This window comes from Vicia villosa, linkage group LG3, assembly GCF_029867415.1.
Source record: "Vicia villosa cultivar HV-30 ecotype Madison, WI linkage group LG3, Vvil1.0, whole genome shotgun sequence".
Taxonomy (NCBI): Eukaryota; Viridiplantae; Streptophyta; class Magnoliopsida; order Fabales; family Fabaceae; genus Vicia; species Vicia villosa.
The window spans coordinates 140,582,108-140,610,084 of NC_081182.1; the positions used below are offsets into that span (position 1 = coordinate 140,582,108).

General features: G+C 32.7%; 3 protein-coding genes across 4 annotated transcripts; 1 reads left to right on the forward strand and 2 right to left on the reverse strand.

Annotated features, from left to right (window-relative positions):
- The first annotated feature begins 869 nt into the window (after positions 1-869).
- Positions 870-5,930, forward strand: LOC131659069 (uncharacterized). Its single transcript, XM_058928310.1, has 4 exons — positions 870-1,634; positions 2,390-3,601; positions 4,620-4,679; positions 5,781-5,930. Exons 1-3 carry the CDS (start codon positions 870-872, stop codon positions 4,653-4,655), a joined length of 2,013 nt encoding a protein of 670 aa, XP_058784293.1. The 3' UTR covers positions 4,656-4,679; positions 5,781-5,930.
- Positions 5,931-20,568: 14,638 nt separating this feature from the next.
- Positions 20,569-23,176, reverse strand: LOC131662464 (HVA22-like protein f). Of its 2 annotated transcripts, XM_058932247.1 has the most exons (6): positions 23,074-23,176; positions 22,620-22,694; positions 21,996-22,022; positions 21,772-21,894; positions 20,871-21,123; positions 20,569-20,768 (listed from the first exon to the last, which is right to left on the reverse strand). In XM_058932247.1, exons 3-6 carry the CDS (start codon positions 22,010-22,012, stop codon positions 20,742-20,744), a joined length of 420 nt encoding a protein of 139 aa, XP_058788230.1. In that variant the 5' UTR covers positions 22,013-22,022; positions 22,620-22,694; positions 23,074-23,176; the 3' UTR covers positions 20,569-20,741. The 2 variants fall into 2 exon arrangements, with proteins under 2 accessions (XP_058788230.1, XP_058788229.1); XM_058932246.1 differs by lacking the exon at positions 23,074-23,176 and having other exon boundaries at positions 22,258-23,066.
- A 33-nt stretch (positions 23,177-23,209) lies between these two features.
- On the reverse strand, positions 23,210-27,924 carry LOC131662463 (large ribosomal subunit protein uL14mz-like). The gene is made up of 4 exons (XM_058932245.1): positions 27,761-27,924; positions 26,783-26,841; positions 23,953-24,044; positions 23,210-23,809 (listed from the first exon to the last, which is right to left on the reverse strand). The coding sequence occupies exons 2-4, from the start codon at positions 26,814-26,816 to the stop codon at positions 23,435-23,437; spliced, it is 501 nt and encodes a 166-aa protein (XP_058788228.1). The 5' UTR covers positions 26,817-26,841; positions 27,761-27,924; the 3' UTR covers positions 23,210-23,434.
- Positions 27,925-27,977: the final 53 nt, after the last annotated feature.

The window sequence follows — 27,977 nt, forward strand, 5'->3', positions numbered from 1 at the left end:
TATATCATGTAATTAGTTATAATCTCTCTATATATGATAAAGTCTCCATAGTGCTTTTCAAAACATACGATTTATTCAAATGTTTCTTAGTCTCTCGTATTTTTACACTCACAACAAGACCAAAAAGGCAATATGGGAAAAAAAACCGACAGTGTTTTAAGTTTTAAATAATATTTGTTTCTTATAAAAAAAGATTAATTAAGATGAATATATTATTATTTCAATTCACATTAAAAATATAATTAATTCACTTAGTTGATTCCATGATAGCTATTAGCCAAGAATTAAGTTAACCATTTATATGACTAAATTGACTACATTATCTCAAAAGATAAACATGATTTGATATTAGGAGAAAATGTATTTTTTGACCAAACAAAAAACGATTGTTCACGAAACATTTTAAAATACAAGATACCTTCCTGGCCTTTTCTCCCATGAGTTGTAAAAGAAAATAAAAAATGATAATCGTCCTTATTTTTATATGCGTTTTTACAAATAAAAATAAAAATATTATTGTTTGCCTTATATATATATTTCTTCAAAAAAAAAACCTCACACACACACACACACACACACACTCTCTCTCTCTACATACATGGTACTTCACCATCTGTGTCTCTCTCTCACTAAAATCCATTTTTCTTCTCCGTCTTCCATTTCTTCATAACTATTATCTTTGTGTATCATCATCGATCATGGGATTCTCAATAAGGTATCAATCTATAGTCAATAAATATTTTCAATTCCATATATTTATTATTTATTTTCATTTTCAATTTGTTTTCTTAGTTATGATTGTGTGAGCGTAACAAACTTTGTATCAATCTCCAATTTTAATTCGTTGTTGTAGGGACTATACTAAAAAGATGAGGACCATCAACGCTTTCGAATGTTGGCCATTCCCAGACAAGGAGGAGCTTAAACATGATAAAATCATGTCTATGCTACCTCCGATGGTTGTTCCAAAACGGTCAAGAAGTCGTCGCCGCCGTAGTAGATACGTGAGAAATTTGAATAGATCAAATATATGTTCTACTGGTGGTGGTACTTCGGCGTCTAGGGAAAATTTATCAATTAGGTCAAATTCGAGGCCCCGCAAAATTGAGGATATTATAGATCAAAAAAAGGATAAGGAAAAACATTTGTCAATGCCAACGCCACCTCAGATGCTGATAAATCTACCACCCCCTCCGCCACTTCCTCCAATTCCAACATATCCTTCCATGCCACCTCCACCACCTCGGCCTCCAAAAACCCAATTATGTTCCCCGTCGCTTTCACAGATCGAGAACATGTTAAATATTATTGTACTTGATGACGAAGAAGATGAGGATCCACAAATGGTGAGCAAATTCAGAAAAGGGATGAAGAGATTAAATGTTGAACTGTCAAAATCAAATGAAGGATGCTTGACTTTGGACAAAGAAAAAGAGGAATTGGAGATTAATAGTCTTGCGGTGGATATTGAGACAACGGAAGAGTCTCCACTGAAGTTGCCAATGAAACGATCATTAAACAAAAATCTTATGGTGGCACCGAAGATCAACTTTGTCGTTAACGGGGAGCACAATATGAAAATCAAGAAGAAAGATAAAGATGAAGTTAAAGTTGAAGAGTTAACTACATCTAAGGTATGAATTTTGTTTAATTTATTTTTAAAAATATTAATGGATAACCTCACACACAAAAATTAAGATTGAAGTATTCTAAAATGAATAAAATAGGATGGAAAAATGAGTTTAGTTAGTCGCATTCGCCTGTTAATCTGTCTACTTTAATGTGGTGAATTGTAATTTTATTCTTATAATTACTAGTTATATTCAAGGTCGTCTTTTAGAGGCCTTGTGTTGGTTAGATATGGTCCAATCATGATCCATGAAAAAATAAATAGGAGTCCTATTTAGTTATGGTTTAACCGTGGAAGATATATTATGAGGTCTTTTTTACCCAAAATTTTATTATAAAATATTTGAGGCTCTCTGTTGTAGTCCATCCTACACGCCATCAAAGATGACCTTGGTTAAATTCTCTTGGCTAACTAGTTAAAAAAATTTGCATACAATTTGACTCATTGAAACTATAACTTTAAGAAAGATCTTTTTCTCACTAATTTTTTACATTGCAAAATATATTATAATTTTATTCTTAATTAATATGTTTTATAATTATCATGTTGATTTATTCTAAATTTTTAAATAATAAATTATGAATGTGTCAATGACAACTTATATATTTTGCTAATCACATTACTTACATTTTTAAAAAACAATTATCTTGATTATAAATTTTACACTTTTAGGATTGAAGTATTCCAAAATAAAGCATTCATTGTTGATATTTTAAAATGTTAATATATCAAAGTCTAATTCTTGTTTATATTTTTCAGTCAATTTTGAAGCCAGATGCATACACAATTGGGAAATCACGATTCTTTCCTAAAAAGGAGAAAAAGGGAGTAAGAAATAACAATGTGGAGCTGAATTTTAATGGCATGTCAAACATTAAGATGAACCACCCTGAGAAATCAAGTAAAAGAGGTTCTTATAGTGGTTTACCTGTGAACAATATTTCCAATCAGTTCAACCAAGAAAATGTTATCGTTGTAAAGCAAGAGTTGTTCGATCCGATTGACTCTGAGTGGAAACATGTAAGAGATCCTTTCGTCAAACAAAATAAACAAGACAAAGTTTCTCCTAAGGAATGTCCTGATGTTATTTCACCAGGTTCTAGTCTACCTATAATGAGTCTGAAGGGTAGAGATGGTTCTATTGGTAGAAGCATCACAGAGAAGGAAAAACAACATGTTGTGGTAACCGATTTTCCTGTTCGTGAAGAATCTAAAAGAAGGCATTATTATGAAGGTGGTGCTAAAATAAAACCACATTCGGGTTCACAGTTGCAAATTTCCTCTGAGAAGGTTTTTCAGCCAATGAACCTTCCTAGTAATCCAATATTACAAACGAACATATTGAGGAATAATCCGAATTCGTTGTTTTTGAATAATAATCATATATCTCATAATCAAAGCCTCGGTGACAGAAGAAATGCTGGTTCAAATTTTCAAGAGATGTTTATAGGAAGAACAAATCCTCGAGGATACGGCTTTCAGCCTTCATTGAGCAATGCTGAAATGAATGATAGAAAAAGGGGACATCATGATGCAAGTTCACCTTTGAGGTTACCATTATCATCACCACCATCAACATGGATATCATCCTCAACCTCAACTCATGAAAGGCTTCTTAGGCCCATTTCAAGTAGTAGTTTTCCTCCAAATACATGGAACATGAATTTTAGTACATCGTCTTCCAATCATCCAATGAAGGCCATGTATCCTCCAAACTCTCTGAAGAATTCCAATGTGTATCATGTACCAATTGTTCAACCTACTCCTATTTTGAATCAACCATCTGCCATAAAGGGTAGCCATCATGCATTTTCAAATTCTAGGAAGAGACGAGCTGTTGAAATTATTGATTTCACAAATCCTCACAAGTTACCATATGTGGGTGCAAATTCTGAAAGCAACATAGGAGAAGCTGAAATTGATACCTCTGATGTTCCAAGAAGTCGTCTAGGGGTTGATCCCAATGCCCAGGTTAGAGCCTTGCCCTAAACATAAAGATTTGTAGATAAATATTTATGTTATTGGTAAATAAATAAAAAATAATTTAAATTTTTTGGCCTGTTACCTTAGCTGGTAGAATAAAAGCTTTTAAAATGTTATCATGTGATCCAAATCTTAGTTATGTCACTGAGTTTTTAATTGTTATGCCCTAGTTTTTTGGTTTCGAAGTTTATTTTAAGCCTAAAATATATTGGGGTAAGCCATGTCTTTAGTCAAAAATTATGGTTTTAAGTTGTGGTTGTGGTCACAGATGCGATTGCAGATGATCAAATTGCGGTCAATGTGGTTGCTTTGACACATAATGTGATTGTTATATCGTATATTTTGATTTGGAGATGCTTAAAATAAAAAGTTTCGAGACACTTAAAATTAAGATTTTCCATTACATCAGAAAATGATTCACTTTTTAGATTCTTAAACTTTGTTTTTTTATGAAAATAACTTAAAAAACATGGGAGAAATTCTTTGATGTAGTTGTTGTTGCGATAGCAGTTGTGATTTTAAATTACACCACAATTTCAATTTGATGCGATTGAAAAGACTATTACATCAACAATATTATGGTTGCAGACTGCAATTTAAACTGATGTGAAATACTATTGTCTTTTAACAATTATTGACTATTAATGTAAAATGTTATAACTTTCCTCTTTTCTCTTCATTTAACACATTATATTCTTTAAGATTGATTTGCATATATAAGAAACTCTAATACATATATGGAAATGATGAATCAATTAGCGAGCATCTCTTAAAAAATGAGTTCATAAATTTTAGGATGGACTTTAAAATCCCTTGTTGACGGTGCTTTTATTTTCAATCAATGAATAATTTTGTTCTTATTACATTCATATTATTTGATCATTCCATTTGTTAAATTTAGCATGTTTATTTACATTGTATTATGTGGAGTGTATAATGTTCAATAATTGATATGTTATTTTTAAGTTTCATTTGACAACTACAAATTTCTTTTCACTTTTTGCAGAAATCAGAGAAGGATTATATAATTAATTTGACTTGAGTTTGTTGTACAAGAACTAATCAAGTAAGTATTTTATCTATTGTTATCTTGTCATTAATGAATATTTAAATTTGAGTAACAATTAGTGTTGTTCAAGAACTAATAAAGGAATAATGAAATGATATTAAAACTTTCTAATGCATGTGAGTTTTTGAATAATAATGTTGATAAATGATGGGATGAAAATTTTTAAGAAGTGGCAATTTATTTTATAAATCCTATTCTAAAATTATTATGTAATCACTCTTGTTCCTTTCAACAATTGGCTTCATAACTATATCATTTTCTTTAATCAATAGCAGATAAAGTGTTTTGACTTCATTTTATGGTTGTAATGATTTTGCGATTTTGATGATCTCTTGATGTTTTTCGATCTATTGATTGTGGTTTTGATAGTATGAGTTCTAATCTAATTTCTATGGAATTGGATTTTTAGTTGTTTGAGATTTGATCTATGGAGCTTTTTAGCCTGCTCTGTTGTTTTGTTGTTCTGTTGGTTGGGTTTTTTCCTTCAGTCTTGTATTTTAATTTTTTTTATTTTTGCTCTTTTGATCATTCAATTTTTTTTATCATTTAATTATCAAAAGAGAAAAAAATAATAGTTCTTTTGGTTCTCTTTGTGTTATCTTCTACTTTTCCTTTATATTTAGTGTATTTCCATTTTTATTAATATATTATTTTGTCATTAAAAAAAATCTATTGTTTAATTATCGAATCTTTATGTTATTAATGTATTATGAATAAAAAAGTTGTAACTTTGTTTTTGATATATTTTGTGGTTTCAATATTTATATATCATTGCTATCTAATTTTGATTGCAAGTCTGAGAATGTTCTTGACTTGTTTAGTTCTTGTTACCATTTTTATGGTGATGATTATTATAAGTAGGAGGAGAAGGGGGAGAATCATTCTTTTATTATTGACATACACGTTAACTCTTAGATGACATGATTGTGATGTTATTATTTTGAATGGCGATGTGTATAATAACATTAATGCAGAACTTACTAGTGTAGTTGTTGATTCATTGATCTGACAATGGATAATTTTTCTGTAACTTGGCACTTTCTCAATGGTGTTGATGAAGAATTTCATGATGATAGGAAATTGGTTTATTTGTTTTAGGTTGCGGAGGTAGGAAGTGAAGCTTTCAACAGAGTAGATTACTAGAGCTTGCGAAGATAGGGTGTGGAGCTTTATCAGAGTAGATCACCAAATCCTTACGGAGATAGGAAGTGAAGTTTCATTAGAATAGATCATCAGAGTCTTTTTAGTGTCAGAAAAATTGTTTATGTTATTTTGATATTTTTAGACTTATTTATTTTGGGAGTAGCAAATACAATTTAGTCAAACTTCAACACTTATTTTGTGTGTGATGTTATTCTTACTTTACTTTTAAAATTGTTGTATTTGTCCTTGAAAATTTTTACAAATATAAAATTTATGATTTATATAGAAAAATCAAACTTTATGCATGTTCTTTAGTATAATCATGTTACAGGTACAAAGTATCCACCATTATTTAGAAATGATTAATATTTGTTGAAGAACTTGTTAGATACGCAATATGGTTTCTTTCCTTCCAACCAGATATTCTCCATACAGCAGAGATGGAAATCAAACTCGTGACCACTTATAAAAGGTACTCAAAAATTTTAATCATTAGTTTTCGAAGATTGTTGATACTGTCAAAAGTTATCTTTTGAATGTGGGCATACATATCCTATAGATTTTTTACTAATGTTAATGTTTATTTAATTTTAAGTGTATGGTTAGTTCCACTTCTACAAGATTCAGAATCAATTTTAGAGATGTAGAATTGATTCTGAGTGATTTTAATGTGTTTGATTTGTTAAAAGTAGAATTGATGATGTCTTCAAAACTGACTCAACTTGAAACTAGAATTCATAGCTTCTGCCTTCAGAATTGATTATGGGTTATTTTTACAGTGAAATTTATTGTTCAACTCACTTTTACATAAACTTTATATATCAAAATTTTAAAAAACAATTAAATGAGAAGTTATTTTGAATAGCTTTTCTTAAAGACAAATTTTTAAGAGTTTAATTTCTATACACTGTCAGTGTAAACAAGTGTAAACAATTTTAGATTGTCAATACATCGTGATCACTCAACTTTATTACTTTAATAAAAATTAAAATTAAAATCAATATTTTAAACAATTTAACGGTTGTGATTAATTGATGGTATAAAATTTCTTTACATCTGTGCATATCAATTAAACTTAATTTTAAAATACATCTTTTTGATAAAATTTGTGATTTCAAGTATGATAAAAGTTATTTTTAAAGTTTCTTTTATCTAAATAGAAATAATATCAACAATATTTATAAGATACATTTATATAGCGGCTAAAATAAAGTATATATTGATAAACCTAAAAATTGAACAATAATATCTACTTACTCTTTTTAGTGAAAAATATCCCTCATAGTTTTTCAAATTATTTAGTGTGATATGCAACCTGATGAATAACTCTAAACTAATTATGTTATTACTTTGTTCAGACTTGGATCCTCTCCATCTCTTTTTCTCTCCATCCCTCTCCTTCCTCTCTATCTCTCTCTTAATTCCACTCTCTCTCTCTCTCTTCATTATAAAATTATTTTTGCTTAAGAGAGAGAGTGAGATTAAGAGAGAGATAGAAAGGAAGGAGAGGGAAGGAGAGAAAAAGAGATGGAGAGGATCCAAAATGTACTTTGTCCTTAGGCGTGTATCTTTAACAATATAACACATATTTCATAAATTTTATTTTTGGGTTCAATGGTGTGCTATCAATTCAAAATTATTCTTTTTTTTTTAACAATTCAAATTTAAATAAATATTTTGTTTTAAAATCTCAATAAATCATGATTTTGAAGGTTGAACTTTTAATTTTATTTTATTTTTAAATAATTGGACAAACAATGTAGAAACTAAATGTGTATTTGGTTCTGCGTTGAAAAAAATTAATTTTGAATGAATTGATTTTAGTTAAAATTATGTTTAATATAAAGTGATTTATGTTTGAATATATTCATAACAAAAATGATTTGTATGAAAAAATGTTTGAATATTTTTATCAAAATTACTTTAGAATGTGTAAATGACAAAAAGGGGAAAAAAACAGATGATGAGAGTTATTGATGTTGTTCAATTTAAGAGCAAAAAAGAAAAACTGATGGAAAGGAAGAATCGATTTCTAGAATTGATTTCAAGAATTTAGGAATTGTAGCTTCATAAAAAATCAATTATGAACCAGAAAAAACATGATGGCGGTAGACAGTTTGAAAATACCCAACACTCTAAAATTGGTTTTAAAAGTCCAGAATTGATTCTGATGGTTTCTACCGAGTAAGATAGACTTATACAGGGCTATAGTTATTTTGATACAATGGTTGATGTAGTCTGTATACAGGGCTGAAGATTACACCGCAATTAGAAACCACATTATAGAATTCTGAAATATATGTTTGTGTGTGTTTTTATCATTTTATAACTTTTTTTTCACATGACTATTTTTTTATTTTTTTAATGGTAATTTTGTTCAATTTTGTGCCAGCACCACCCACAAGCTTCACAACCAATATTAGTTTTGTGGGCTTCTTGTATTAATGGAGAGGGAATTGGGCCTTTTCTCACTCACATGATTTTTGTATGCACCCTATCGAATTTCGTTCACCCCATCTTCTCCTAATTTCATGCTTTTAATGCATGGGAGTTGGAAAATTTTATTCTTCCAGAGCAACTCTATCCTTCACCTACTTCGTCATAGGTATCTTCTAGGAGCATCTCATCTAATCTAGATTGTGATGTGATTCCAGATCAAGTGATTTCAAACATCTTCACCACTCCTCCTAGGACAGGCATTATTAACCTTAGTGTTTCTTTTGGTTTTTTTAGGGTGGAGTCTCAACGCCTCCTTAGACGTAATATTGTCTTTGAAGTTGAGTTAGTGTCTCTACCTACCTAAATGCAAGAAAGAAAAATATTAAATGAAGAAATTACTATTTGCTAATAAAGTTCCTAGAACAAATGCACACATAAAACAACTTTTTGAGACATTTTTCCTATAAACCAAGGATATCAACATTTGATTGTTCTCAAGGGTAAAAAGGAATTTTGGTCATCTATCTTTTATGCTTTAGAAACTTGGTCACTGGAGTTGAAATCAAATAGAAATGTGGCACGACTTCAGGTTAGAGGTATACTTGTTGTTAGTTTAGCAAGCAGACAAATCATTGCAATGTAGTAATATCGAGAACTTTGTAATGTCGATCTATGGACTACGTGTTATTATAGAGTTTAAATTAAGTTAAGTTGAATAAAAAGACAATTGAAGGGTTTTTGATTGGTATTTACAAAATATTATACTAAGAACAAACTTAAATAGAGTTGAAATAAATTGGTAAAATCATATCAGGGACAAAAGTATGACCTTGAATAATGTTGTACCCTATTTATTATTCATATCAAGTGTTACATGTTGAAATTCCTTTCTAACAAGTAACCTTATTTCAATTTACAATATGTCAAAAAGTAGAAGGCATTAAGAAAAATAAGAATAAATAAAATGGAAATAAACTACTAAAGTATTATAAGAATTGATTTAGATTTACAAAATTCAATGACAGTGACTCATCCATAGCACTAAAGAGTTTACCGACACATAACTAACAATATACATTGAAAAAGTATAAACATTACACAATACTATGTGATGAGGAATCTTTAACACATAACCTCCTACTGTGTTTTCTCTACTCCAAAGTGGTTTTCTCTTCGTTGAAAATTCAAAAATGAATGAGAAAAATGAGGTTTCTAAATTAATATTGGAAACTAGGAGTAGAGACTAGAAATCGCATTTAGATGCTTGTCATACTCGTCAGGAGCATATGGAAGCTTCCATATGTGTATGGGGCATCTGGATTCTTTCTTCATATGTTTCTCTTGGCGTCTAGACAAATTTTGGGTGTCTAGATGCTTACATATGCGTTTGAGGCTTCTGGATGTTTGACTGGAAACTCTATAAGCATGTGTAAGCTTGCATAGGCATATAAACATAGATGATTTATCTCTTTGACTTCTTCATGAGAGTTGTATTCCTTAATGTTAGCCTTTATTTTTTGTTGGTTGCATACCAAACGGAGCTATGATGCTTTATATATGGGGCATCTTAATTCTCTTTTCATATGTTTTTCTTGGCGCCATGATGTAAAATGTGCTGAAAAATGGAATTTGTAAATCTTATTAACAATTCGATATTTTTCTTTTCCTTTTTTCCTTTCTTTGAATTCCTGAGATCTACAAAACATGTTACACTTTTTCAAAACCGTATATTATCAATTAGGTACTGTGGTTTTAAAATCGCATATCAGACTGCATTAGGTACTCTATCAAACAATTCCTTCATCGTTTCTTCAAATATTTTTATCAAAACTCATAATTTAAGGACCCCAACACTCAATTTACTTTTGATGTGTAATTAAAAATTTGAACATTAAGTTTTTTTCAATGTTGTATTTCGAACTCCACACAATTAAAATTTACGCTGGAATGACTGCAATACGCATCCTAGCAACCACAATGATCGTAAATGCAACACATGAAACCATACCTGCAACGACAACCACAATTTAAAACTATGACATGCACTTCAAATTTTGTATAACATAATGTGATATTACTATTTTGAATGATTTTATGTATAATATAGAACTTACTTGTGTTGTTGTTGATTCACTAACTTGGAAACTTATATTTTTTGTAACTTGGCATTTTACTAATGGTGTTGAAGAAGAATCTCATGATGATAGGTTTTATTCTTTTAGGTTACGGAGATAAGAACTGAAATCCGAGTAGATCATCAAAGTCCTTTTAGTGTTAGAACAATCAATTATGTTATTTTGATATTTTTAGACTTGTTTATTGTTGAAGCGGTAAAGTGGCAAGCAATAAAACTTTTGGAAATATTTATTTGGAAAATTATCGTCTCCACAGGGATTAGTGGTACTGAATTGTCGTTCTACAAGTCTCGCGTTTATGAGTTTGGGTTTGAATGAGTTTAAAGTAAATGCGGGAATTAAACATATAAATAGGAAAGAATACATTCTTTGGAGAAGAAAACTTATCAAGCATGAATTTACACCACTTAAAACAAACTTAAACCTATCGATCAGTCACACTCAACCTATAATACTCATTAAAATCATCAAATATTGATCGAAATATTCCACAACGGAGGCATTGAGCTTTGATACTCACAGTGATTATTAGCTATAAATCTATCTCTAGAATCTAGAAACTAATAGATATCCATCTCTAGTCAAGATTTGTGAGGTATATGTTTAAAACAACCCAAATTCAAACATAAAGCAAAAAGATTAAGGAAGACATCAAGATTGATTTGCAAAGAAAGCTTTATACAACACCAAGATAAACAAATATACATATGTTCAAAGTAAATATACAAACATAATCCAACAAATGAAGAATACACAAAGAAGAAGAGAAATGAACTACAAATCTCCCGGTTTATCAATGCCTATCAATGAGAAATTCACTCCGGATCATCCATATACAAGCTTCAATGTTGTTTCTAAGTCCCAAAATACCAAAATATGATGTTGATGGTGTTAGGACTCAAAAATACCCAACCCATAACTTAAAAATGTGATTTTTGCCCCTTTTAACGTGTTTTTGCCCATACATTTTCGCCCGGCAAATCCAGATTCGCCTGGTGAACTACACCAGAACATAAAATCTTATTTTGGCCATAACTTGAGAACCGTAACTTTGATTTGCGCTCAGTTCGAAGCGTTGGAAAGCTTATTCAATTTCCTATCTAACAATGACTAAATATCAACAAACTTTATGACTTTTATGATATTTTTTTTAGCCTTATTCGTTGAAGAATTGCTCAAAATTGCGCGTTTGAAGCAGTGTCTTCGACACTTTATTGCTCATGCTCCAAATTCGCATCAATACCTAAAAAATGAATAAAAAACTATCAAATGTTACATAAATTAATCGAAAACTCAAAGAATACATAATATGTACAAACATAACGAAACTGTACACATTCATGCACAAGTTAAGGAAAAAGAGACGAGATGTGCCGTAAAACTATATACAAAAATAACTACACCTTGGCACTTATCATTTATTTTGAGATTAAAAAATATAATTTAGCTAAACTTTAAGACTTATTATGTAAATTTAAAACTTATTTTGTATGTGATGTTATTCTTAACTTACTTTTTAAATCATTGTATTTGTCCTTTAAACTTTTTACAAATATAAAATTTATGAATTATATAGAAAAATTAAATTATAGGCATGTTATTTTGTTTAATCATGTTATAGGTACAAAGTATCCATCGTAATTTAACAATCATTAATAGTTGTTGATGTTGCACCCCAAAATTTGCCCTCTTTAGTTGAGCTATAAGTTATAAAAGACGTTTATTTCGTTATTCAAAAATGGATGAAAAATAAAAAAGAGTTTTCATGGTTTTAAGGAAATGTGACGCAAAGATTGGTTTATACGGTGAAAATACGAAGAAATTCCTAAGTCTTAGCTGGAGGGTATTATGAGCTTGGTTACCACGAGGTCGGGACTGTTTCGACATTCCCTACAACTTTCGTGTTTGGCTCATAAACCAATTCTTTAAGGAAGGGGGTCGAATTAGCAAATTACTGGAGCGTTCGCAGTGAAAAATGGTACTGAATGTAGGTTTTTGGGCCTTAGGAAATTCATATCTCATGATCCTCTTGTCGGATTCGCTCGAAATTTTAACTGAAGCTCCGTGCCATTATCCTTGAAATTTCATATGTTCAGGCCGCCGACCAATTATGCACTGAAAATGCCCAGCATTTTGAAGAGCGTCGTGATTTTTCAGTAAAAAGTGTGTTTTCGGGTGTGTCGCGACAAGTTTGAAAATTCATAACTTCCTCGATTTTTATCATATTAAGTCCATTCCAACGAAATTCTCTCAGAAATTTTGTTAGCTTCGATTCATCGTCACACATGCTTGTTCAGATTTCAACCCGAAGATGGAGTTTTATCGAGTTCTTTGAGCGGTACTCACAAAATTCTGTACAGTCGCGCCAGATGAATCAGCGTTTCTCGTCATTCAAACGCACGTAATTTCTTCACCGCTTATCGGATTGAGACGATTATCGCGGCTACGATCCACAAATTTAGTCATCCTTGAGTTGACGTTGGTCCCGTTTTCGAACTTCACACCAAATCGCATTTCCTCGAAAACAAGCCAAAAAGAGATAATTAAGGACGTTTTGGACATTTCACCACTCACACTATATAAGTCATTTTCCCTCTTTTTCTCTCATAACTTCAATTTCACCCAAAAGATCAAAAACACTTTCTCTCAATTCTCTCTCATTTCCCAAAGATCAAAAACCACAAATCACATAAAACTTTCATCAATATTCATCAATTTTCATCAAGATCAAGAACAACATGGATTGAAAAAGTAAGATCGGATCGAATTTCTTCTCCTTCTCTCTACACATCTCGCGCGCCTCTCTCTCCTCTCCCTTGGGATTCGCGTTTTGACTTCGCTTCGTGTTCGCGTTCGTGTCGCATTCGTGTTCGCGCGTCGGATGATGGATTATAACATTTGTGCTTTGGATCTATGAATTGTTATTGGTTTTGTGCGTTTAATTGTTGAAATTCATTGATGTGACTTATGTGCACTCAAGGTGTTTGTACAAATGCATGCGGTAAACTTTTGCTTGATAATTGCCTTGCTTGATGCTTAGGTCATGACTCGATTATGTTTTGTGGCTTGATCACTTTTGCATGTGTCAATTCTTGTTGTCGTTGTTGCGTTGATGTAATTGTTGGTGGTGATATTGGAATGTGGAATTGGATGACGCATCGCACTTGGCATAATTGTTGGAATTAGGTTTATTTGATTGGTGGATCCATGGCTATCATTCATCAAGATGTTGTTGTTATGTTCAATTAATGGAATCGGTGCATGCTTGGCTTTGTTGATTTGTTGCTCAATTTTTGTCGCTTGTTGCTAATAACGTGCCTCGCGTTGATGTTTGGTTTGCATTGTGCATATGTGTTTACTATTGCTAAATACCTTGATATTGTGCCTTGATTTTGCTTGTGTTTCATGGTGCATTGCATACATTTTGATGGGTTTTCATGGTACTTTCGAATTGGCATTGGTTTAGACTGAGTGGGAGTGGTTCCCAACCTATTAAAAATGATAAAATTTGGTTTTCCTACAGGGGAACCCGGTTCCCAAAGTGGAGGAACAGGTTCCCACTCAATCTAAGACAATTTCGTGACTGGAAGTGTGCTCCGGAACTCGGTTCCCAGTTTTGGGGAATCGGTTCCCAGTTGTTTTTGTTGCGTTCTTGGCTGGCAGAAGTATCTGGAACTCGGTTCCCAGTTTGGGGGAACCGGTTCCTGCTTGTTTTCTTTGGTTCGTGACTTGGGCAGAATGTCCTGGAACTCGGTTCCCAATCTGGGGGAACCGGTTCCTGTGTGTGATTGTGTGCTGGAACCCAGGTTCCCATATAGGGGAACCGGTTCCCTTGCTTGTTTTTTTTTCTCTTTTCTTTTCTAACTTCAATCTTTTGTAACTTTTTGCTCGTAGCTCCATTTTGCATGTTCTTTATATCGTTGGAAAGCTTGTGAAATGTACTACCTAGTTAAATGTTTGGTTTTCATTAATTTGTAGATCATTCATGTTTGTTTTCTCTGTGACGTTTCATCGTCCATTTCATGTTTATATTACTTGTCCATTTCTTTTTGGTTTATAGTAATAACGCAATTCCGATTGTGATGTTTGTTATCTCTAACTTGTGTGCTAGTGTGCAAGCTAGGCATTTGGTTAGTCACCGATCGACGCTCATCACTTGAGTGTTCTGCTTTATTTGCGGGACACAATTTCATTCACTTGTGTCGTGTTCTCATCTTGGAGACACGTTTCTCTTACTTTATATCTGCTTGCTTGGTTTGCTTGTTCCTCTTGCATGTGTATTGTGATTATGCTAGACGCATACATCGATGCGTGATTTATTTTCACGACGTCGACCCTTGTTTGCTTACATGGCTAATCGGTGTGCTGACTATTTACTATTGCATTGCTAGCTCGCTTGCGGGATCTCTGGTTTTCTTTCTTATTCTGCTGCAGTTTATGGATTATAATCCGTTTGGTATTGATCCCGTTTCATTTTATCTTTCTCGCACTTTACCGCTTTTCGCATCATCCTATAACATGAGAAGTAGGACTTAGGCATTCATCTCGCCAAGCCCTCGAAAGAGGCTCTGTTTTTGTTGGTGTGTTTATATTTTTGCTTTGCGGCAGGGAGTCACGGTGTAATAAGACCTTTAAAGGCACTCCGATAAGTCCTCATGGAAGGCATGCGGAAAGGGTTAGCAATCAACCCCCGCCCAGTCTCATCGAGTCCGTTCAGTAAGCGCACTTTACGCGTTGCTTGCTTCTGAACAAGCACAAGATCTTGTTATCGAGTATGTCAAGAAAATGGTTCATGCAATCAAACCCCTGCATTTCCTATAGCTCACGTTCACCGACGTTGATGCTCGGTGTACGCACGCACCATTTTCCTTTGGGATCTGTGACGGCTTGGTTGCTGAGAGGGACTCGCTCCTCTTGTCTATGGCCCGATCATTTTCGTGAGGTCTAATGCTTGGTTGACTCGGGTGATCCGCTTCCCTTGGCTATGGCGGGACCGCTTTTCTTCTACTCGGCTTGCGTCGGTGGTTTTGTTTGCTTTACGAGCGGAGCTCGTTTGTGTGATACTTTTGTTTGCATTCTCTTTTCCCCACAGGTTATTAGGTTAGTTTAGTCTTGTACCCTTTGTATGATAACATAGGTAGAAAGCTTTCCCCCCTTAGTTTAGGTTTTCCTCATGCATTCTTTAAAACACAAACCAAACTCTTTGATTTTATTTTCTTAAGAGCTTGTTATTTCCACTCCATTCCCAAGCGTAAGACTCCAAAGGTCGAGCAGCGGAGTGCGAATGTAACTCGTTCACCTAAAAAACACAAAACAAACAAAAATTAGTTAGCCGAGCTACGGTACCTCTGATTCCTCAAAAAGGATACGTAGGCAGCATGGTAGGGCCCGTGCGAGTATAACTCTTTCTTTTCCCTACATTTTACATGCATTTTAGTCCAGATTAGCGCATTTTACTTACACACCCATAGTTTTAGACACAAGCGTGGATACCATCGAGTACGATGGGCGTGAGGGGTGCTAATACCTTCCCCTCGCGTAACCGACTCCCTTACCCTTTTCTCTGGTCGTGAGACCGTTGTTTTGTTTCGTGGTTTGGTGACATTCCCTTCCTTTTCAGGATAAATATGTTAGTGGCGACTCTGTTAATTTTCGCGGTAGTGACATTGGGGAACCTGTTAGATACACAATATGGTTTCTTCCCTTCCAACCAAATATTGTCCATTAATGAGAGTTAGAGATCAAACTCGTGACCACTAATAAAATGTACTCAAATATTTTTGATGGTTAGTTTTTTGAGGAAAATAACAAACATAGATAAAAAGGGAGGAACACAATCACAACACAATAACATAACGTGGAAACTCCAAAACTGGAGAAAAAACCATGGCTGTTGTCAATAGACAACCAGAGAATAATACTATATGAAAATTGTTACAACACATAATATACCCTTTACTAGCCCAGACCCCCAGTAAACTCACACCCTCCAAAACAAATATTTAACTACATCTCACAACACTCTAATACAAGAGCATAAGAGAACAAAGAAAGTTAAATACAAGCTTAAAGTGCTTTCGACTGGTGCATCTCGTAAAGAAAAACTTGAATCCTAAATATAGCCTTGGACTCTCTCTTCTTTCACAAAACTAAGAAATGTTGGACTTCTTCAACATATATATATTTTCAACCAAAACCAACAGTCTCCACCTTGATTAAAAATAATACATTAACTTTCATTGTCTTCACCGACAATCATACTCCACCATAAAGAGGATCAACATGTATATTTTCAACCAATCTCATCAATATCCACCTTGATTGAAAATAATACATCAACTTTCATTGTCTTTACCGACAATCATACTCCACCATAAAGAATATAGTCACTTGAAGCTACACCACTCCAAAAAATTTCACATTGTCTTCACCGACAATCATATATTTAAAAACTATCATACTCCACCTAAAGAAGAGTATACTTCACTTGAAATTATACCACTTCAATAATTTTACATGTCGAAAACCAGGTTGAAACTTTATGGTGAAACTTCCATGTTGGTAGGAAGCTCTTCCCATAAATATAATCTCACACCTTGTGTAAATTTGATATTATGAACACATCTTTGACTTGAAATTTCCACAAGTCAAAAACAATTCTTCCATCAGTTCTCTCTAGCCCAAACTGCATAACAGAACATGTGACTACAGCTCAAAAAATCTTTTGCATCACCACCTTCTTTTTTGATGTGGAAGATCAGACAAATCTACAACCACAGAGCATACTAAGAACACTTATTCTCGGATGGAACCAAAAGCTCTGATACCAGTTGTTAGGAAAAAACAAACAAAGCATAGAGAAAAAAGAGGAACACAATCACAACACAAGAATATAACGTGGAAACTCCAAAATCGGAGAAAAAACTATGATCGTTGTCAATAGACAACCAGAAAACAACACTATGTGAAAATTGTTACAACACATAATATACTCTCAACTAACCCAGGCTCCCAGTACACCCACACCCTCCAAAGAAAATATTTAACTACATCTCACAACACTAAAGAAAGTCAAATACAGGCTTAAAGCGCTTTTGACTGGTGCATCTTGTAAAGAAAACTTGAATCCTATATATAGTCTTGGACTATCTCTTCCTTCACAAAACTAAGCAGTGTGAGACTTCTTCAACATATATATTTTCAACCAAAACCAACAATCTCCACCTTGATTGAAAATAATATATTAATTTTTATTGTCTTCATCTACAACCATACTCTGCCATAAAGAATAACAACATGTATATTTTCAATCAATTTCATCAATTTTGATATTTTTAGACTTGTTTATTTTGAGAAGAACAAATATAATTTAGCTAAACTTTAAGACTTATTATGTAAATTTAAAACTTATTTTGAATGTGATTTTATTCTTAATTTACCTTTTAAATTGTTGTATTTGTCCTTTAAACTTTTTACAAATATAAAATTTATGAATTATATAGAAAAATTAAATTATAGACATGTTCTTTTGTTTAATCATGTTATAGGTACAAAGTATCCATCATGGTTTAACAATGATTAATAGTTTTTGGGAAACCTGTTTGATACACAATATGGTTTCCTCCCTTCCAACCAAGTATTGTCCATATATGAGAGTGAGAGATCAAACATGTGACCACAAATAAAAGGTACTAAAATATTTTTAATGGTATTTTTAATGGTTAGTTTTTGAAAATTGTTGATGTTGTTAAAAGAAATCTTTTGATTTTGATCATACATCTTATAATTTTTTTTAATAATGTTAATTTTTTTATTTGATTTTAAGTGTCATAATATTGTTTGGGTTTAAATTTATTGTAATTCTTTGTTGGGTCAACAATTTTCAGAGCTCAATGTGAGAGAGTATTTCTATATTGGGGTCTTTCTTTATGTGAATGTACGTTCGAAACTCAATGAAGTCTTCACTGAAGTTTATTTTTTAAAATGGGAAACATTGATAAAACCGTAAAAGAACAAAAATATGGCCATCGTAACCAAATTCAGGTTCGGGAGTTGATTATGCATGGAAAAGGTATTAGCACCCCGCGACATCTGTTGTAACCAACGGAAACCGCTTAATTAGTTTTGTGAATAAGAGTGTTAGTCTAAGGTATTTGATTTTTCTAATTATTACGACATATTTACAAAAAGAAATAAAGGGGAAAATAGTTTTTGTTTTAATTAGGGTGCTTGCGAGACATTGAATCTCGCTCCTACGTATCCTCATGTGCGATGGGGAACTCAAAGCTATGTAATTTTGGGTAGCAAATGTTTTTTTGTTGGTTGTTTTTAGTGAAAGATATTTTGATTGCTTTCGAGTGGTAAAACGTTGTTTTCTACTTACGCATGGGAGAAATGAATGTTGCTTGTGGTTCGCATCTGAATGTATCATGTTTTGATTGCATTCGAGTAGAAAACGTTGCTTGCTACTCGGGCATGGGAGGAAATAAGTGTTTTTTTTGTGCTTCATGTTGAAATGGATAAAACACCGTTCATTTATGGAAAAAAATTGGTCGCGTTGAGTCGGAAAAAGTTCATTGATTGGTTGAAGTTATTTTTAGGTGGATTACGAGCATTCGAAGGGAAAGATATACGACTTGTATCCAAATACTTAGGGGGGGAATGGATATACATTCAATTAGTCCTTTTTCATTTGATTTTATTTAGAAAATATGTGAGACGAATTGAGTCACGATTTCTTAGCATAAGACAAGCATCTGAAAGGCAGGTTACATGACTTATATCTGAATGCTCAGGGAAAAAAGGGATATACATCCAATTATTCATTTTTCTCCCACAAAAGAATGCACTAAATTCGGTCAATTATTGTATTTTTGAACGAAAGACGAGCATCCGAAAGGCAAGCAATAGAGCTTGTATCTGAATACTCGGGGAAGAAATATGCCTACACCCAATTAATCCTTTTTCATCTAGTTTTTTAATGTAAAAAGAGGTTTGATATAAATCGAGTCGAGATTCTTCAAAGATAATAAACACTCGAAAGGCAATCTATACGACTTGTGTAGAAGTACTCGAGGAAGAAAGGAATATACATCCAAATATTCCTTTTATATTCGTGAAGGAATGAGTTGAATTCGATTGCGATGGCTTCTCAGTGAAATCCGCTTACAATTACATAACTTCTCTGATCGGTCTGATAGAGAATAGGCCTGTTGTGATGCTCCAGGGGGTTTCTATGATTTTAAGAGCTTGGCGTCTTCTAAAGTGGTTGTGAGTCTCTTGGCAGTTGATTCATAATAGATTGCTGACTAGGCAAAATCTTCTTAGGTGTCAAATTGCGTTGAAAGGTAGTGGTGTGGGGTGTGCCTTGTGTGGTGGTCAAGTGGAGTCGGTTGACCACCTGCTTGTGCTGTGCGAGGTTGCTTCTTTCATTTGGTATTGGGTGCTTAGGTGGTTGGGGAGACCAGGGCCTTTTCCTAGAACTATCTTAAGAGTGTTTTAATGGTTTTTGAGTTTAGGGAAGGGGAAGTTGGCATCCAAAGGTCTAGTCTCGATCTAGCACTTTGGGGTCTAGGTTATTTGAAATATGTAGAATAAATTTGTTTTAGATAGGTTCGCTTGACTTTTAATCACAGAGTGTCTTCGATGAATAGTTTGGCACAGAAGTGGTTTTATGCACATACTTAAGGTTTTGTCATTTTTCTGATTGACTGAGAGAAAGACCTGCTCAACTGTTTAGGGGGGGACTAGCCTTCTTTGTGGAATTTTTTTGGTTTTAGTGTTCGGACTTTAGTTGATTTTGTTAATTTAGTGAACTGATGTGCTCTCGGTCTTTTTTGTATTTTTATTATTTTTTTTATTTCTTAATATATTATTTTTAATTTGCTATTAGAAAAATCTAATATGTACTCCCTCTGTCTCACAATAGGTGTCTTATTTCCTATTTTTAATTTGTCCATTTGGAATACCAATGTGATATTTATTATTTCTTTCTACTAACTTACCCTTATTTATTGTATTTTAGTTCATTTAAGTACTCAACTATCTATTATTAATAAGATTATTTTAGTAAATGAAACTCATTATATCATTGAAATCAACATAATTAATTTTTTTTTAAATGTGAAAATTTCAAAGAAAATAGCTATTGTGAGACGGATGAAGTAACATTTTTCAAACAAGTACCATCTATCTAACATCATTATATCATATATAATTTCAAGTATCTAAACCTCAAGATTGATGTCATTATATTTTGATTATAGACAATTCTGAAACTCGCGAGTCATTAAACAATCTCAAATGACATGTTATTAAAATATCCTTTTTTTAAGACCAATCTTTAGTGCTTCCTTGCTTCTTTCTCAGCCTGCAAATCAAGCATATACATAAATAAAAAATGTTACAAAACAATATTAAAAAAAAAAGTTAATAAATATAGTTACAATTGTTTTATAGAATATATATATACCACTTTGATTACTCTCTCAAATGCATCAGGTCCAAATCTATCTATGTAACGTTCAACAGCTTTTCTTGCATCCAAGCTAATCATTTGAAGGACTTTCTTTTGTTCCTCTTGATACTTATTGAAACCTCCATAATTTCCTATATTTTTTACATATTGTCTCACATAATTCTCATATAGAAATGAAGCTCCATTGAACATTGGTAATACCAGCCACATACAAAACACAAGCTTCATGTATGGCCAAATGGGAAACCTTTTACATTACCAAAAACAAATTATTAGCTTCTCTAAAAAATGTATTAAATATTTATTTTAGGGTGAAGTATATAATTTTGGATTTATATATAATAGTAATAAAAGGATTCAAAAAAAAATTAAAAATATCAACATTTGGGTTTTAGTTCAAGTATATAATATTGTTTTTAGTCCAAGTAAACTTCAACATTTTGTTTTTAAACTAAAAGCATATTTAATCATTTATTTAGGCTCCATTTGTTTTAAATTTAGAAAAATATTTTTAATGAAAAATATTTTTTTAAATATTAAAAGTTTTTTTGAATTTATTTTTTATAAATTAAAAGATTAATTTTGACATCATGTAAAAGAACTATATATTATTGAAGATTAAAATATAGTTGAAATTATGACCTTTTTTTTTAAATATATATATTTCAAAGATGATTTTTATGAAAAATTATTTAAAATAACTTAAATTTTAAATATATTTTTTGAAATTTTAATATAAAAAATTATAGTAAGATAATAAAATACTTAAAATAATATTTTAAGAATAGTTTTTTAAATCAATTTTTATTTGAAACTTTTATCAAAAAAAATTGTTAATTTTTTCAAAACAAAAATATGTAATAGAAAAATTTAATATGTTTTGTTATTTACTTACCATGGTAAGATCTTGTAAAATGAAAGCTCAAAGAGGGTTATGAAGGAGTATAAAACCCAATATGTTAGCCACTGCTGATCATCTAAGGTTGAAGGACTCTCAATCGCCCTCATTGATGAGTATCTGTTATATATTGCTAAAATTTTAAGTTAAAATCCTCTAATCATAGCTACAAATAAAATTAAAGTTATTGATATATAGTAATGTTTTCCATTTATACTTACAATGGAAAAAGAAGCATTACTCCGGGCCTGATATATATACACACACACAAAAGTAGAATGTTAATTACATGTGTAATGAGGAAAAGTAATAATTTGATAATATATTACAAAAGAGAAAAAGAAAAGAAGTAAAATATATTAAATAGAAAAATACTCTATTATTAATATGACTGTTAGAAAAATAAATTATTTACAAACTAAAATTTTGACAGAAAAAAATGACTAAAAAATAAGAGAAATGGAGTTTTACGAAAGCATGTACCCTATTATTGTATCCAAATTTCTTGCCATACTTGCAAGGACCCCCATGATGTAGGAGTTTGAGTTATTCAGATCTTTGGTGATTAGTAGATATATTGTGAAATTTGAGTTTTATGTTTGAACTAGATATATTGCAACAAGGCTATTTTATATATGTACTATAATAGTTGATGAAAGAAGCAAAGAATGTTTAGAAGATGACACAAACGTCTTCTTTTCTCATATGAAAAGAAAGATCCATAAAGGTTAGGTATATACAACATAAAGAAATGGGTGTTTTACAAGAAGGGGATTGTATGTGCTTTAGTATTAACTTGTGATTAATATATTCGTTTTAACGTAAGTAATATTAATATTCCTTACCTTAATTATCACCTTCCATAACCCTTGGTTATAGGTCTTTCATCAATGGTGGTGCTCCAAGGGAGAGGAATCCCTCTAGACAGTGAAAAGGAATATCATTAAGTTGATTGTTGTCAGCGAGAAGGACGAGAGCACTTTGACCAAAAGGTCAGAGAGGCCAATCTCCGTGACAACAAGAAAATAGAAAGAATTCCGAATAAGATCTTTCCTTTAGTGATAACGACCACGATCGCTAACTGTGATAACGACCACGATCGGTAATAACGACCACGATCGCTAACTGTGATAACGACCACGATCGGTAACTTTGACATCTCTAAAGTACTTATTGATGGTGGCAACTCCTACAACATCATGTACTCCTGACTTGGAAAATGAGGTTGAAAAAACAGAAGTTGGACCCTATGAATGGTTCCACCTACAAGCTTTCAACAACACATTAACCTGTCCATACCTGAGCCTTAATAAATCTTCTCAAATTGCTTCCTTTTCCAGCAACACCCTCCATTTCTATTTACATAATAGTGATTCGTTGAAATCTTCTATATTCTTCACCCCTAAAAATAATCATTGTTTAAAACTATACTGCGTCATGTCAATATGTTGCATTAAATTAAATTACTATAAGGTTTCCGCTCACTTTTCCCTCAAGTTGGGTTGAGTAGACACTTTTTGATGATGTCACATTCCGAATCACTTGGTCAAGTGAATATTAATTAAAATATGAAAAGCCATAAAATTAATTAGATGAATGATAGAATAGAAGTGACATTAGATTCCACAATAAAATTTGAGGATGATGTTTTTTTCTTCATCTACGCGATATGCCCAGCTAAGGTAAGGATTTTGACATGCTTCTTCTGCCTGAGTTCATGAGGAACTGGTCCAAAAACCCTTGTCCCAATAGGTTGTCCTTGCTTGTCAACAAGCACCACAGCATTGTCATCAAACTTCACCTCACTTCCATCACATCTACCCTTTGGCATTGCTGCGCGAACAACTACGGCGAAGACGGTCGATCCCTTCTTCACTTTTCCATTAGGATGTGCTTCCTTCACCGATGCTTTTATCATATCACCTAATCTTGCTCCTTTCTTCCCTTTCAATGCGTGTATGCACATCACTTTTTTAGCCCCGGAATTATCCACAACCTTCAGAACCGTTCTCATTTGTATGAACGTTCGTTGTTGCTGCAAAAAAGGTAACCGGTTTTTTGACTTCAAGAGAGAATCATAAGTATGTGGAAGAATGAATTTGTGACTCATTTTAAGAACATGTGTTAAGGAAATTATAATAACTAAAACATGATTGTGCAACTGATGCATATCATTACCTGAGAAAAATAATTGCTGCATGTCATCTCATGCGACGTTGTAAATAGGCCAGGAGAACTGTTGCTTAATCCACCAAACAGAGAACGACCCGCTAGTTTGGTTTTTCAACACATGAAACAGAGATGATAGGACAATTAGATATTAAACACATTGATATCTAATTAGTAAAATGAGAATCAATAAGAAATGTTGAAACCGTAAACTTGAGACCTTCAACTTGCCAACTTTAAATCAAAGTATGGTAACTAATGCGGTTGTCATATTTAAAACAGGATTGCTATGAAGTATTATTATCTACCAAGATGATAGGACAATTAGATATTAAACACATTGATACTTAATAGATAAGACACATATGAAAGAAAGAGTGTGTGGGTATATACATTTATGACACAGATACCCCTCAAGCTGGAGAGAAAAAAATTTCAGACTACAAAGACATGTGTTATTGTACGGTTAAGAATCAACGTGAGAATAAAGTAAGTATAGCAGAGATGAGAATGCTGCGTTGGATGTGTGGTAAGACTAGATTAGACTAGATAAGATTAGAAATGACAGTATTAGAGAAAGTGTTAGGGTAGCACCTATAGTAGAAAAGATGGTGTAGACTTAGGTGATTTGGGCATGTAGAGAAAAAATCAGTAAGTTCTGTGAAAATGAGAGTAGATCAGATGGAAACGAGTCAAACAACTAGAGGTAGAGGAAGACCTGGAAAACTATAAGAAAAGTTATTAAGAAAGATCTCGAGATTAATGATATAGATAGAAACATAGTCTTGGATAGAACGTTATGGCAGAGGTTTATCCGTGTAGCCGACCCCACTTAGGGGGATATCGCTTGGTTGTGGTTGTATTGAATTTGTTCAAAGTAATAGGTGTCTAGAAATTGTATCTGGTTGCCAGTGAAAGTTTACAAAAGTGGAATATAGACCTTGCCTCTTGATTTTTGCGGTCCCTAAGTTCCCTCTATTGCCATAAATTATACAACGGATACAATTATTCAAGAAAAAGTGCTAGCATACATAAGGTACATTGTGTAGTTGTAATGTAATGCAGAAGAACCTTGGGCATGAAATTATTTTGAGCTGTATAAAATGGATTTTAAGAAAAAGAAGCAGGAATGCAGAATACGATTGTACATAAAGCATAATAATATCAAGGTAGTTTAGTTCATTCCCCTAAACAAAGCTAATGAAAGTAGGGCGAAGGAGCTTCTCAGGCTGCTAACCTATAATCTGTGTTAACAATCCTTAAAAGTGTTTCCAGAGTTGGAAGAACTTTAGCTTAAGACCAACAATATATGGTCGTGTTCCCACCACAATCTATATGAAACAAATTTTAAGAAGAAAACACTTGAACATGCCATCATGCACTGTTGCAAATTCAATGTTAAACATTCACCTAAGAGGAAAATGTACTGGAGACAGCATTATTTACCTGCATACATGCTTCCTTCTATATGGATACATAACCCTTTCCAGGTACATAAACACAAGTTCTCATTTTGTACATGTGGGGATGTAATAAGATTACTATGGTAAATTTCTAAAATTCTGCTATGGAACACATTTTAATGTGATTTAGTTTTGATGGAAACCAGATATTTAGGTAAGCAATTGTTCATTACCGAGTTAGAAAATGGTGAGCTCAAAGCTCTTACAATGGTGAAAACAGAAACAGGAAAAGAAAAACAGAGTTCAACGAACTCCTAATCCAGAGCAAAAGCTCCTGACCCAGAGGGAAATCTCCCTAACCACTTTTCTGAATGAATCTCAACTTCCCCCTTCCTCTTATAGCATAAATTCCTTAAAATCAGAGAATATCTTATTCACACTTCTACAACTTCTAGAATATGTTTATGTATCTAGGTGTCTCATGAAATTTCCATAGAAATAATCGACACTTACTCATGTATATCCAATCCATGCAAACCTCAATATTTTGCTACTACAATAATTTTGCTTTGATAATTGATACTGAAAAAACACTTTAGTTAATTCTTCTGAATATGAAAGACCGACAGCAGATTCTTAAAGAAAACAGAACTGAATCCAATGGCCATACCATTTCCTGTGCTCTAGGCTTTTTATGCCTCCTAGCCAGTGTTGTCCATTGCGGATGGCGGTCCATGGAGAAGAGCCAAAATCCCGCCATACCGGCCGCTTTGCGGCGCTGTTATAGAGGAAAAAACCGCAATATCGGCTGATATTTACCATTGTTGCGAGCTCAAAAACCGCCATGTATATCCGCCATAACGGCCATGGCGCCGCTATTTGATAACACTGCTCCTAGCATTTACTTTAGTAATATTGGACTTTGGGCCAACATCAAAGTCACTATTACTAATAAAAATTGCTATACTGGCATCAAGTACAACCAAAATTGTGGTTGCATCATAGACTTAACCTTTCCGAATCCATACAAGATTTGGAACTCTATAACTACAGAGGATCACCAGAAACACCAAAATTGAAATAAAATTCCTCCAAGTTTCAACATGCCAAAGAAAATTCTACAAATAACCTTCGGGTGATAAAAGACAATTCACAAAACATTAAAAGATCTCTCGTATACATTAAATAAGTGCAGACACACATCAACCTAATAAATAAGTGGCAAGTATCATATCAAGACTTGGGAGAGGTAAAACTAACCTTAGCTATCTCCTAGAAGAAATAAAACATAAATAATTGTAACAAAATGTGCTTAAAAGTTTCATTGAACGAAAAAATCGATATAACTACAGGTTTTGGTCAAATACAAACTTCTTTTTCAAAAAAAAATTGGGTTGTGAAAATGAAACTCAAGAAGGAAACGTAAAACAACATACCACGGGAACATCTGGAAGCAAAGCTTGCAGCCATCTTCAGTTGCAATCTCCTTCTTCCCCTAGAAAAGTAAAGATCCAAAAGACATGAGATTTTAACCTAGACAGAAAAAAAATACCCAAAAAGGGAAAGTGCTTCTTTAATAAGATGTAGATAAATATTAAATACTTCATTTCGCTGAACACTCTCATTGAGGGAAGTAAGATTCAGAGATTATACTCAGTATGCTATACAACGTGACAAACAAGGTTTTAGGAAGGAGCCACAAGTGAGACATCAACCAATCAAAAACCAATTGGTTCGTGTCAATTGGAGATACAACAACAACAACCAAATCTTATCTCAATAAGTGGAATCGGCTACATGAATCAACTTTCGCCATAATATTCTATCCAAGATCATGTTTCTATTCAAATCCTTAATCTTAAGGTCTTAATAAATTTTCTTATAGTTTTTCTAAATCTTCTTCTACCTCTAGCAATATGATTGCTCTTCATCTTATCTACTCTCCTTACCACAAAATCTATCGTTTTTCTAGGTCTTCCTCTACCTCTAGTTGTCAATTGCAGATAACGAACAGAAAATAGCAGTTTTCTCAAATTCAGTTACACTACGACGTTAAGACGCGGCTATTTGAAATTTAAATTTTGAATGAATTTTGTCCGCAGCTACCTTACCGAACCGGAATCACAACATGGCGAAAATAAAAACTCACAAAATTCATTGCCATACAAAAGTTATAACATATTCAAACAGTGCCGATCAACCGCATCAAGTCCTCTAACAGAACTCTTCTTCATAACAACTTCATTAAAATTGCCTTATGCAGTGAGAAATCGTCAAGAATCTCTTACTCAAAAGATCAATTCAATTTATCATAACAATGTAAGCACGCACACTCATTTGTAGAAAGAGCTTCGATAACAGCAACTTTAAATGAAAATTGAATATTGAAATACAAGTTAAACAAAAAGGAAAACCTCGACGGAGTTTATCGGAGTCTGTGGCGACCGGCGATGACTGTGTTTTCCGGCTAACTTTAGGTTTTATACTGGCAGTTGAGTTAAATGTGACGCCAATCCACAATGTTCATGATGCAATGCCAAAGCTGATGGAGCTTTTGAGATTTGTTGTTTAGGGTTTATTTTATTTTATTTATTCAAACATTATGATTAATTTTTAAAATGAGCTTTTTTT

Coding starts and splice junctions, on each gene's coding strand:
- LOC131662463 (XM_058932245.1), bottom strand. CDS start 26,816: ATGGCTGCAAGCTTTGCTTCCAGATGTTCCCGTG. Junction 24,045..26,782: donor TGCTTCCAGATGTTCCCGTG/GTATGTTGTTTT, acceptor AAACCAAACTAG/CGGGTCGTTCTCTGTTTGGT. Junction 23,810..23,952: donor GCAGCAATTATTTTTCTCAG/GTAATGATATGC, acceptor CCTTTTTTGCAG/CAACAACGAACGTTCATACA.
- LOC131662464 (XM_058932246.1), bottom strand. CDS start 22,304: ATGGGGGTCCTTGCAAGTATGGCAAGAAATTTGGATACAATAATAGG. Junction 21,124..21,771: donor TTTTACAAGATCTTACCATG/GTAAGTAAATAA, acceptor GTAATGTAAAAG/GTTTCCCATTTGGCCATACA. Junction 20,769..20,870: donor TTGAGAGAGTAATCAAAGTG/GTATATATATAT, acceptor CTTGATTTGCAG/GCTGAGAAAGAAGCAAGGAA.
- LOC131659069 (XM_058928310.1), top strand. CDS start 870: ATGAGGACCATCAACGCTTTCGAATGTTGGCCATTCCCAGACAAGGAG. Junction 1,635..2,389: donor AAGAGTTAACTACATCTAAG/GTATGAATTTTG, acceptor TATATTTTTCAG/TCAATTTTGAAGCCAGATGC. Junction 3,602..4,619: donor GGGTTGATCCCAATGCCCAG/GTTAGAGCCTTG, acceptor CACTTTTTGCAG/AAATCAGAGAAGGATTATAT.